Source organism: Ranitomeya variabilis, chromosome 5 (genome assembly GCF_051348905.1).
Source record: "Ranitomeya variabilis isolate aRanVar5 chromosome 5, aRanVar5.hap1, whole genome shotgun sequence".
Classification (NCBI taxonomy): Eukaryota; Metazoa; Chordata; class Amphibia; order Anura; family Dendrobatidae; genus Ranitomeya; species Ranitomeya variabilis.
This window is the reverse complement of record NC_135236.1, coordinates 103470539-103483734: the sequence shown is the minus strand read 5'-3', so window position 1 is coordinate 103483734 and position 13196 is coordinate 103470539. Positions and strand designations below refer to the sequence as shown.

Genomic DNA, 13196 nt, shown 5'->3' with positions numbered 1-13196 from the left:
CATATAGAAATGTTTGCAAACAGTGCAAACATTGCATTAATACATTTTATTTACTATTTTAAGCTTAATTTCACAAAAAAACAAACTGCAAGAAAACTGGTGGCACCTTCCCTTTAACTGCAGAAGGGTTAAACTTTTATTCTCATCAAAGCCAGTGATGTATCAGCTGTTTCTGGGGAAATTGTACAAGCATCCAGGGATTATTTGTATTTCATTCCATAACATATGAAGTCCAAGCACATTTCATTTCTCTTTCATCTGTCATATTCCACTTTCATGCTAAGCTGTCTCTAGCTTCTTCAGTCACACATGCACTGGAACAATGTTTGCTCAAGGAGTGAAAAGCAAGGATTTTCATCACTGAATTGCTATTACTCTGCCAGCAATGAGAACCCTATTGTGTCTTGTGCTGTAAGCAGCAGTGCAGTAAGCAGACAGTCCTCCTGCTGACAAGGAGTGCAAGCATCACCAGACCAGGCATCGTTGCAAGGCACAAGCAGAGAGGAGTGGGCAACCACAAATTCTCTGTCCTGAAGAAGAGGAGGAGGTGACACATAGGCAGGACTGACCTGTAGAAAGAGAAGAGGTGCAGTCTATCATTATGGAAAAATCTGTGCTACACCTGACCAATGGAAGAGGTCCATAAAGTGTCTTCTTCAGACCCCTTTGGAGTACCGACAGCAAATTGATGGCTGGAGATACAGTGTTACTATCCCATTGAAAGTTTTGGAGCATTGGTCACATGGGCTCAGGAACCACCATGTGAGGGGGCTGCTTTGTGGAGCAGGTGGGCTCTTCTCATTGTTCAGAGTCGGGAAACTTCAGCACCATGGACAGAAGACTCAATATTACTCCAGAAGCCTTCAATCAGTTGTTGAAAGAGCACAACATGAGCAGGCTGCAGTTCATTGCCGCTTATGGTCTTAAACCTTTAGTTTACATCCCAGAGTTGCCCCTCAATGCCAAGGTGGTGTTTCTGATCTTGTACATTATCATCTTTGTCCTGGCACTGTTTGGCAACAGTCTTGTGGTGTATATTATCATCAGGAAGAAGGCAATGAGGACTGCTACCAACATCTTCATCTGTTCCTTGGCTTGCAGTGACTTGTTGGTAACTTTTTTTTGCATCCCTTTCACTCTGCTGCAGAACATCTCATCTGAATGGCTGGGAGGTAAGATGTTGTGCCAGTCACCTTGTTGAAATGTGTCCCTGGATGATAAGGAAGGTTGTACATTGTGTTCGTGCAGAATAGAGCTGTGACAGCATTTCCCATACACTTCTTCCTTCCCTCATCCCTGTACACCCTGGATAGTCACAGACACAATGTAAAGCTCTGCTGGACTGCGCACACAATGGGTCCCCATCATGTTATCGCTTTTTGTGCAGATTGTTTACAAACACTTAATAATTTATTAGGCAGAAAACAGCAGTCATTACAGTTCAGTTATTGCATTTACATGAGCAGCGATGGTCACTAAATGTCCACTAGAAGTGGTGGTGTCTGTCTATAGCATCTACACATCTAAGTGCATGGCCAAGCTAAACATTAAGAAAAGTAAGGTCATGAGGATGAACTCCAGAAATGTCTGTCTGGTGCAATAATCCTGTAGAGAGGCAATGTTATGCAGAGACAGAAGCTGCTGCAGAACCTCTTTATGAAAATATGGATAATTAAGCATTTGTTTATTAGCAGCCAACTATGCAAGTCATCTACTCCTCCCAACATGAGAATGTAGACTACAATATGTCTGGAGGATCCATGTGTGTAAGCTTTCCTGGACAGGACCAGTTTGGCACATTGGGAATATGGTGGATCAGATGTTCCAGGAAATGAAGCTGAAGACACATGGTGGAAGATTTGTTTTACTGCAGTTCAATACCTAAAAGTAGATCAGGAGGCTGAACTTTTATTATGTTATGTAGAAGTGGATGGATAGGTAGATAGATAGATAGATAGATAGATAGATAGATAGATAGGTAGATAGATGATAGATAGATAGATAGATGATAGATCTATAGATAGATGGATAATAGATAGATAGATAATAGATAGATAGATAGATAGATAGATCTATAGATAGATGGATAATAGATAGATAATAGATAGACAGATAGACAGATAGATAGATAGATAGATAGATAATAGATAGATATGAGATAGATAGATAGATAGATCTATAGATAGATGGATAATAGATAGATAGATAGATAATAGATAGATATGAGATAGATATGAGATAGATAGATAGATGATAGATAGATCTATAGATAGATAGATAGATAGATAATAGATAGATAGATGATAGATAGATAGATAATAGATAGATGATATATAATAGATAGATAGATAATAGGTAGATGATAAATAGATAGATAATAGATAGATAGATATGAGATAGATAGATAGATAGATATGGATAGATAGATAAATAGATAGATGATAGGTAGATAGATGATAGATAATAGATAGATATGAGATAGATTTATAAATAGATGGTAGAGTGTGGACATATATGAAGACAGCAGAACATATAAGTATTACTAATTAGACAGTTGACCATAAGAAGTCTGATAGATGTATAGTTAGGTATGAGTCAGATATATTTGTTGTTACATATATGTGCTGCTATCTATCTATCTATCTATCTATCTATCTATCTATCATCTATGTATCTATCTATCTATGTATCTATCTATCAGCTATCTATATAATATCTATCTATCGGTCTATCTATCTCATATCTATCATTATAGGTACTTAGACTACATGCACGTTGTTATCATGTGTCTGACTTTTATCAGTAATACAAGTAAACTCGGCTTTCTACCTCCCTTGGATCCTGCGACCACTGTAGGATCTATGCACAGAGGTGGGACACGGATTATATGATTAATGATCGGTGCCATCACTGCTGGTGACCATGGGGGTCATGTATGTCCAGAATCTCCCAGCTACAGTATGGGGTGTTCGGGCAGATAACATGTGATATTATTCCTGTTTGTTGTCTTGTGTCTCATGTCAGTCACCCATAAGACATATGTCCGCTGCCGTCTGTGTATGGTGTAACCTCTCTTCCGTCTTTTTCTTGTCTTTAATTTTTTAAATAATCCAAGGGATCTTGCAGATATACTGATGCGCCCAGACGTTATCTTGGCAAGATCCCAGTATATGAAGCTCTGTCCGCTCTCATGTCATCCAACAGCTGACACAAAGCAAACACAATGACAACCCGGCTCTCTGCCTCCACATCGCCCCCTTCCTTTTTTCTTCTTGATATTCATTAACCCTTTTACAGCCTGGTTTGAACTTATCCACCATCCATTGATCCTTTTCATCTACACACTTACCTCTGCCCATAGGCATCTTTGGCTCTTCCTTTAAAAAAAAACGAAGAAAAATGAAAGCGCAATGTATTCTTAATGACAGTTATAGGATTATTTGTTCTGATACATAGACGTCCATGTACATAGAAATGAGAAATGATCCTATGATATTTATGTTCTGCACCGATAGGAGATGTCTGGCTGCGGTTTTGTAATCTATCAGAATGGACACACATCTTTTTGGCTAGATTAGTATGTCTTCCTTACGTTCCTGAGAAACGTCCCATCAAGTTAATTTATCAAAGTTTATTATTTTTATTAATTAGCTGCCAATGTAAAAGCAAGCAAAAAAAAGCAACAAATGCTCCCATATAGACCTCTTTTTTCCCTCCACTCTGGATTGTCCTGTCTTAGTCTTTGTTTACAAACAGCCGACACGTGAGCGCTGCAGCCAATCAGTGGCCTCAGTGGTTACGCGCCTTTGTCCTGGAGTCCTGATTGTGTGCTGAGCTGTGAAGGCAGTGACACGACACTCTAACCATTGATTGGCTGCAGCAGTCACAAGCTGGACGCGTGTAAACATTTTTTTTTAAAGTTGTATAATCCCCTTAGGCTTCTTTCACATTTCCGTCTTCTGGGGGCCGTCGCAATCCGTGGTTATGGCAAAAAAACGGATCCTGCAAATGTGCCCGCAGGATCCGTTTTTTTGCCATTGATTTGAACTAACAACGGATTGCGACGGATGGACACACGTTGCTTCCATCGTGCGACGGATGCTGTTATGACCCCAATGGCAGAGGGTCTCAGAAATAATAACCAAGTCTGCAAACACAAAAAACCAGCTCATAGGGCAGTGGTAACTGGGCTGACCATATATCTAATCCTAGCACCACAAATAGAAGTAGCCGGGGAACGTGCCTACGTTGGTTCTAGACGTCTCGCGCCAGCCGGAGAACTAACTAACCCTAGAAGGGAAAAGAAAGACCTTTCTTGCCTCCAGAGATAAGACCCCAAAAAGTTGGATACAAGCCCCCAACAAATAATAACGGTGAGGTAAGAGGAAAAGACAAACATAAGAAAGAACTAGGTATTTAGCAAAGAGAGGCCCACTAGCTAATAGCAGAATATAGTAAGATGACTTATATGGTCAGCAAAAACCCTATTAAAATATCCACGCTGGATATTCAAGAACCCCCGAACCGTCTAACGGCTGGGGGGAGAACACCAGCACCCCTAGAGCTTACAGCAAGGTCAGAAATCACATTTAGTACAAGCTGGACAAAAATAGAAGCAAAGCAAATAACCCAAATAACCAAAAAGCAAGACTTAGCTTAATTTTGCAAAAACCAGGACCAGCGGACAGGAGCAAACAGAAGGATCTGATTACAACGATGCCAGGCACTGGACTAAGGATCCAGGAAGTTAATATAGCAACACCCCTGGGCTAACGGCCCAGGTGAGTGCCAAAGTGAAGAAAGACAATCCCAGAGTCATATCACTAGTGACCACAAGAGGGAGCCAAAAAGTCTAATTCACAACAGGATGCGTCGTGTTTTTGCGGTCCATCGAGACGAAAAAACGTTCAATGTAACGTTTTTTCGGCCGTCGAATCCACCAGTTCCGACCGCGCATGCACGGCCGGAACTCCGCCCCCTCCTCCCCGAAACTCACAATGGGCAGTGGATGCGTCGTAAGACTGCATCCGCTGCCCACGTTGTGCACAATTGTGCACAACGTCTGTCGGTACGTCGGGCCGACTGTGATGGCCCCGTACCGACGGAAATGTGAAAGAAGCCTTACACTCACACTGTGGAGTGTACAGTATATGGTGGCAGGATATCACCCAATTAATTACAAGCACCAATTACATACTGTTAGTATTTCTATTACTACTTTATGCTGTTGATTTTGACCCCTTTAGACCAGATAAAGTTTGTTTCTTCATAAATTCCTTCTATTTCTTTGGGTCATCAGGCAGATAAGTATACAGTCCCCAGTGCTGAATTCACCAGTCCTCGGAGCTGCTTGTATGGAACAGACTCCACCACCATTACTTAGCCACACGCTCTACGTCCAGAAGCTAAATTTACCTCTGAAGGCTGAAGCGCTTTATCATTCTGATTCCAAAAGCATTGCTTCTATCGGTATATCTCCATTATACTGTACTGTACAGGCAGCATGCAGAAAGGACAGGAGTGCCAACACCCCGGGTACAGCAACATTGGCCGCCATCATGGCTCAGTCTGGCCAGCTATAGATTAGAGGGATATTCTGTTTGTCATTAAAGGGAACCTGTCACCCCTCATGGCCTATTAAAGTAAAATAGCCACCTTCAGCAGCACTAAGGCTGCATTCTGTGAAGGTGGCTCTTATGTTTATTATCCCTAGGAACGCTGAAATAATGACTTTTATACATTTCCCGCCATACCTCTATTGAGTCAGGGAGGTATGTTTTCTCCCCTCCTGACTCAACCGCCTCGCAGCCTTCCATCATCCAGCTCTGTCCTCCATGCGCCACCTCTTCTTTTTCCCAGCCCCCGCAGTGTGAATACATCATAGCACACTGCGGGGCGGGATCTGAGGGAAATTTATTAAAGTCATTGTCCATTGTCAGATATCCAGTGTTAAAATAATGTTCTTTACTTTACACTACCTGTGGCCAGAATTATGTGTCTGCTGCTGACCTGGTCTCTTGTTTGTCTGCACTGCTGACATCATGTTGACAGCACTGCAACCAATCTCTGAGCTCAGCAGCTATGCTGATTTACATGGTATAAACGCAGTGATTGACTGCAGCGCTGTTCACATGATGTCAGCACTGAAAATAAATAACAGCGACCGGGACACTAACAGATACTCAGAGTTGGACCCATTGAGAGTGTGTAAGGCCACGTTCACACACTATCAGTATTTGGTCAGTATTTTACATCAGTATTTGTAGGCCAAAACCAGGAGTGGGTGATAAATACAGAAGTGGTGCATATGTTTCTATTATACTTTTCTTCTGATTGTTCCACTCCTGGTTTTGGCTTACAAATACTGATGTAAAATACTGACCACAAACTGATAGTGTGAACGTGGCCTTAAGTTTCTTTCAATACCCTGAACTGTGCCTAGGGACAGTAATTTACTGACAGTGGAAAATCCCTTTAAGCCAACAACAGAATGACTCAGTAATTCAATTTGGGATATTCTGTACTTTCTCTTGAATAGTTTCCTGGAAGCAGCCTTTGCTATAGTCCATGTCTTTGAGCTGTCATTTGCTGATACGGGAGTAAAATATTCTGTTGCTAAAGAATTTTCTCCAGTTCTCTAACCTACTTTCCCCTCCAGCTTGGCTTCATTACTCCAGAGACACTCATCTCATAAAGTGTCAGTTACCGACATATCGTATTGATGTGAATTCTGATCCTCGGTGGCTGCTATTTTTTGTTTTCTGACATTTTCCTGTGGAATCTTTGTACAGTACAGACAGCACTCGCAAAGATATATCATATATTCAACTATGTTAGGGTAACTGGTCTTATTTTGGCTTTTCAAAGGCAGTGTTCACATTTCACATCAAAGGAAAAAGGCACAGATCGAAAAGATCTTTTTTGGTCTGTGCCTTTTTCTGTTGTGATGTAACATGACAGGGTACTCAGGAGGGGATTTTGAATGTGAGCAGCAGTCTGCTGGGAGTGCGCCTCTGACTGGGACACCCCCAATCATCCTTCTCTATAGCACACTAAATGGGAGTCATGTTTACTTTTCATGGAATCTGATTTATTTAATGGACTATTGATTTTCATTCCGCACGCACATATATTCTGTATATATTTATTAAATGTATATATATGCATGTAATGTAGAGAGAGTGTAAGAATATATTCACCTACTACTATTCTCTATGTTATCCAGTGACATTCTGCTTCTCTTCTAAGTGAAGTCACAACAGTTGCAACTAGGGTTGAGCGACTTTCATTTTTTTAAGATCGAGTAGGGTTTTGGGAAACCCGATTTTGTCCAGAGTCGAGTCGAGTGCAGTCGGCCGATTATCGCTAAAAGTCGGGGATCGACCGAAACACGAAACCCAATGCAAGTCAATGGGGAAGCATAGTCGGCAGTGAGTGGAGGCCAGGAAAACACCTACAGTGCCCATTTTAATGCCAAAAACATCCATTCTTGTTTCTGAAGCTTGCCAATCTTAATTAACTGTATAATAATAGTTGGGCATAGGGAATTGGGGGAAAGTTGTGGGGGGAGTAGGGCTGGCTCAAGTTTTTCGTGGGCCCAGGAAATGCGGACTACGTCACGGCGGTGTTGCAGGGAAAGGTAAGTATTTAAACGTTGCAAGTGCTGTGATCCTGAGCAAGCAGGGGGGGGCCCACTCGTTCGCATTGCCACTGGCACAGGGCCCCTCAAAGTACGGCGGTGTGTTTGCATGGCGGGGGCGCCTCCCACCAGCAGCGACACTTTTGCGTACTCTGAGGGGCCCTGTGCCAGTGACGTCGCCAACGAGTATGCCCCCCCACCTGATGAAGGAACCTGCACTTTCATCTGCACCTTCCTCTTTGTCCCTGTGTAAGGTGGTATAACATGCGGGAAGGGGAACCTTACTTTCAGCAGGGTCAGATTCTGGCTGTGTAGAGTACAAGGGGAATGTAGTGGTCTAGGTCAATGTACCAGCAGACTCATTTAGCAGTGGCTGGGCAATGGGCAGGATGAGGAGGAAACAGATATAGGGCCAAAGAATAAAGTAGGCTACATGCAGTTCAAAATTGGTAACAGGACTAAACAGGCGGCATTGCTTTGTTCAGTGGAGTAGCAAACCCAAGAGCAGCAGACACTGTTTCAAGGGCCTAACCACACTAGTAGGCCAAATGCAGTTTAATATCTGATAGTATAGGGCGAAAGCCAGAATGTGGAAGCTCAGCTTTGTTCAGTTGAGGACAACACCAGGGAGGGGCAGACACCTTTAGTAGGCCGGAAAAGCCTATTGCATTTTTTAAAATGGTAATTTGGAGCAGAAGGTTGAAGCTCAGCTTTATTTAGTTGAGGGCAACACCAGGCAGGGGCACACAGACAGACACCTTTAGTAGGCCGGAAAAGCCTATTGCATTTTTTAAAATGGTAATTTGGAGCAGAAGGTTGAAGCTCAGCTTTATTTAGTTGAGGACAACACCAGGCAGGGGCACACAGACAGACACCTTTAGTAGGCCGGAAAAGCCTATTGCATTTTTTAAAATGGTAATTTGGAGCAGAAGGTTGAAGCTCAGCTTTATTTAGTTGAGGGCAACACCAGGGAGGGGCAGAAGCCGTTAGTAGGCCCTAACCACCATTTTTTTTTTTTAAAACCACTTAATGAGAGCCGGAAGGTTGAAGCTCAGCTTTATTTAGTTGAGGACAACACCAGGCAGGGGCACACAGACAGACACCTTTAGTAGGCCGGAAAAGCCTATTGCATTTTTTAAAATGGTAATTTGGAGCAGAAGGTTGAAGCTCAGCTTTATTTAGTTGAGGACAACACCAGGCAGGGGCACACAGACAGACACCTTTAGTAGGCCGGAAAAGCCTATTGCATTTTTTAAAATGGTAATTTGGAGCAGAAGGTTGAAGCTCAGCTTTATTTAGTTGAGGACAACACCAGGCAGGGGCACACAGACAGACACCTTTAGTAGGCCGGAAAAGCCTATTGCATTTTTTAAAATGGTAATTTGGAGCAGAAGGTTGAAGCTCAGCTTTATTTAGTTGAGGACAACACCAGGCAGGGGCACACAGACAGACACCTTTAGTAGGCCGGAAAAGCCTATTGCATTTTTTAAAATGGTAATTTGGAGCAGAAGGTTGAAGCTCAGCTTTATTTAGTTGAGGACAACACCAGGCAGGGGCACACAGACAGACACCTTTAGTAGGCCGGAAAAGCCTATTGCATTTTTTAAAATGGTAATTTGGAGCAGAAGGTTGAAGCTCAGCTTTATTTAGTTGAGGACAACACCAGGCAGGGGCACACAGACAGACACCTTTAGTAGGCCGGAAAAGCCTATTGCATTTTTTAAAATGGTAATTTGGAGCAGAAGGTTGAAGCTCAGCTTTATTTAGTTGAGGGCAACACCAGGCAGGGGCACACAGACAGACACCTTTAGTAGGCCGGAAAAGCCTATTGCATTTTTTAAAATGGTAATTTGGAGCAGAAGGTTGAAGCTCAGCTTTATTTAGTTGAGGACAACACCAGGCAGGGGCACACAGACAGACACCTTTAGTAGGCCGGAAAAGCCTATTGCATTTTTTAAAATGGTAATTTGGAGCAGAAGGTTGAAGCTCAGCTTTATTTAGTTGAGGACAACACCAGGCAGGGGCACACAGACAGACACCTTTAGTAGGCCGGAAAAGCCTATTGCATTTTTTAAAATGGTAATTTGGAGCAGAAGGTTGAAGCTCAGCTTTCTTTAGTTGAGGGCAACACCAGGCAGGGGCACACAGACAGACACCTTTAGTAGGCCGGAAAAGCCTATTGCATTTTTTAAAATGGTAATTTGGAGCAGAAGGTTGAAGCTCAGCTTTATTTAGTTGAGGACAACACCAGGCAGGGGCACACAGACAGACACCTTTAGTAGGCCGGAAAAGCCTATTGCATTTTTTAAAATGGTAATTTGGAGCAGAAGGTTGAAGCTCAGCTTTATTTAGTTGAGGGCAACACCAGGGAGGGGCAGAAGCCGTTAGTAGGCCCTAACCACCATTTTTTTTTTTTTAAACCACTTAATGAGAGCCGGAAGGTTGAAGCTCAGCTTTATTTAGTTGAGGACAACACCAGGCAGGGGCACACAGACAGACACCTTTAGTAGGCCGGAAAAGCCTATTGCATTTTTTAAAATGGTAATTTGGAGCAGAAGGTTGAAGCTCAGCTTTATTTAGTTGAGGACAACACCAGGCAGGGGCACACAGACAGACACCTTTAGTAGGCCGGAAAAGCCTATTGCATTTTTTAAAATGGTAATTTGGAGCAGAAGGTTGAAGCTCAGCTTTATTTAGTTGAGGACAACACCAGGCAGGGGCACACAGACAGACACCTTTAGTAGGCCGGAAAAGCCTATTGCATTTTTTAAAATGGTAATTTGGAGCAGAAGGTTGAAGCTCAGCTTTATTTAGTTGAGGACAACACCAGGCAGGGGCACACAGACAGACACCTTTAGTAGGCCGGAAAAGCCTATTGCATTTTTTAAAATGGTAATTTGGAGCAGAAGGTTGAAGCTCAGCTTTATTTAGTTGAGGACAACACCAGGCAGGGGCACACAGACAGACACCTTTAGTAGGCCGGAAAAGCCTATTGCATTTTTTAAAATGGTAATTTGGAGCAGAAGGTTGAAGCTCAGCTTTATTTAGTTGAGGACAACACCAGGCAGGGGCACACAGACAGACACCTTTAGTAGGCCGGAAAAGCCTATTGCATTTTTTAAAATGGTAATTTGGAGCAGAAGGTTGAAGCTCAGCTTTATTTAGTTGAGGGCAACACCAGGCAGGGGCACACAGACAGACACCTTTAGTAGGCCGGAAAAGCCTATTGCATTTTTTAAAATGGTAATTTGGAGCAGAAGGTTGAAGCTCAGCTTTATTTAGTTGAGGACAACACCAGGCAGGGGCACACAGACAGACACCTTTAGTAGGCCGGAAAAGCCTATTGCATTTTTTAAAATGGTAATTTGGAGCAGAAGGTTGAAGCTCAGCTTTATTTAGTTGAGGACAACACCAGGCAGGGGCACACAGACAGACACCTTTAGTAGGCCGGAAAAGCCTATTGCATTTTTTAAAATGGTAATTTGGAGCAGAAGGTTGAAGCTCAGCTTTATTTAGTTGAGGGCAACACCAGGCAGGGGCACACAGACAGACACCTTTAGTAGGCCGGAAAAGCCTATTGCATTTTTTAAAATGGTAATTTGGAGCAGAAGGTTGAAGCTCAGCTTTATTTAGTTGAGGACAACACCAGGCAGGGGCACACAGACAGACACCTTTAGTAGGCCGGAAAAGCCTATTGCATTTTTTAAAATGGTAATTTGGAGCAGAAGGTTGAAGCTCAGCTTTATTTAGTTGAGGGCAACACCAGGGAGGGGCAGAAGCCGTTAGTAGGCCCTAACCAAAGTTGAAGGCCAAATGCAGTTTAATTTCTGATACTATAGGCCGAAAGCCAGAAGGTGGAAGCTCCGATTTAGACAGTGGAGGACAATTTGAATTAGGGACTGCAGACAGACTTAGTAGGCTGTCCCCTGTGGACCATGCATCCACCACATTAACCCATTGCGCCGTAATGGACACGTAATCTTCCGTGGCCATGCCTACAGGTCCATGCGTCTGTTGTCAGGTGTACCTTTGTACTCACAGATTGCCAGAGTGCATGGACAATGCGGTCTTCTACATGCTGGTGGAGGGTTGGGATGGCTTTTCTCGCAAAAGAAGTGTCGACTGGTTAGCTTGTAGCGTGGTACAGCGTAGTCCATCATGGCCTTATTAATAGTAAATAAAATATATAACTAGGCTCTATGAACTTTTAAATAGGTTCCAGGGGTACACGGGCAGCATTGGTGTGGTCAGTGGAGGAGTATTGCAAGTAGGGGCTGCAGACAGGCTATCAAAGGCCTAAAATAACAAACAGTAGGCAGTCATGGCAGTTTTACATCGGTTACATGGATACACAGGCAGGCACTCCAGGCAGCATTGTGGTCAGTGGAGGAGTATTGCAAGTAGGGGCCGCAGACAGGCTATCAAAGGCCTAAAATAACAAACAGTAGGCAGTCATGGCAGTTTTACATCGGTTACATGGATACACAGGCAGGCACTCCAGGCAGCATTGTGGTCAGTGGAGGAGTATTGCAAGTAGGGGCCGCAGACAGGCTATCAAAGGCCTAAAATAACAAACAGTAGGCAGTCATGGCAGTTTTACATCGGTTACATGGATACACAGGCAGGCACTCCAGGCAGCATTGTGGTCAGTGGAGGAGTATTGCAAGTAGGGGCCGCAGACAGGCTATCAAAGGCCTAAAATAACAAACAGTAGGCAGTCATGGCAGTTTTACATCGGTTACATGGATACACAGGCAGGCACTCCAGGCAGCATTGTGGTCAGTGGAGGAGTATTGCAAGTAGGGGCCGCAGACAGGCTATCAAAGGCCTAAAATAACAAACAGTAGGCAGTCATGGCAGTTTTACATCGGTTACATGGATACACAGGCAGGCACTCCAGGCAGCATTGTGGTCAGTGGAGGAGTATTGCAAGTAGGGGCCGCAGACAGGCTATCAAAGGCCTAAAATAACAAACAGTAGGCAGTCATGGCAGTTTTACATCGGTTACATGGATACACAGGCAGGCACTCCAGGCAGCATTGTGGTCAGTGGAGGAGTATTGCAAGTAGGGGCCGCAGACAGGCTATCAAAGGCCTAAAATAACAAACAGTAGGCAGTCATGGCAGTTTTACATCGGTTACATGGATACACAGGCAGGCACTCCAGGCAGCATTGTGGTCAGTGGAGGAGTATTGCAAGTAGGGGCCGCAGACAGGCTATCAAAGGCCTAAAATAACAAACAGTAGGCAGTCATGGCAGTTTTACATCGGTTACATGGATACACAGGCAGGCACTCCAGGCAGCATTGTGGTCAGTGGAGGAGTATTGCAAGTAGGGGCCGCAGACAGGCTATCAAAGGCCTAAAATAACAAACAGTAGGCAGTCATGGCAGTTTTACATCGGTTACATGGATACACAGGCAGGCACTCCAGGCAGCATTGTGGTCAGTGGAGGAGTATTGCAAGTAGGGGCCGCAGACAGGCTATCAAAGGCCTAAAATAACAAACAGTAGGCAGTCATGGCAGTTTTACATCGGTTACATGGATACACAGGCAGG

The 13196-nt window shown here is 43.6% G+C and overlaps 1 protein-coding gene across 1 annotated transcript in view; it reads left to right on the top strand.

The window, feature by feature from the left end:
- The first annotated feature begins 387 nt into the window (after window positions 1–387).
- The window catches only part of QRFPR (pyroglutamylated RFamide peptide receptor), a 324549-nt gene continuing 311740 nt past the window's right edge, over window positions 388–13196 (top strand). Inside the window, exon 1 of the mRNA XM_077260864.1 lies at window positions 388–1172. Coding sequence (XP_077116979.1) covers window positions 830–1172 — 343 coding nt within the window. The 5' untranslated portion in view covers window positions 388–829. The remainder of the gene's footprint in view (window positions 1173–13196) is intronic.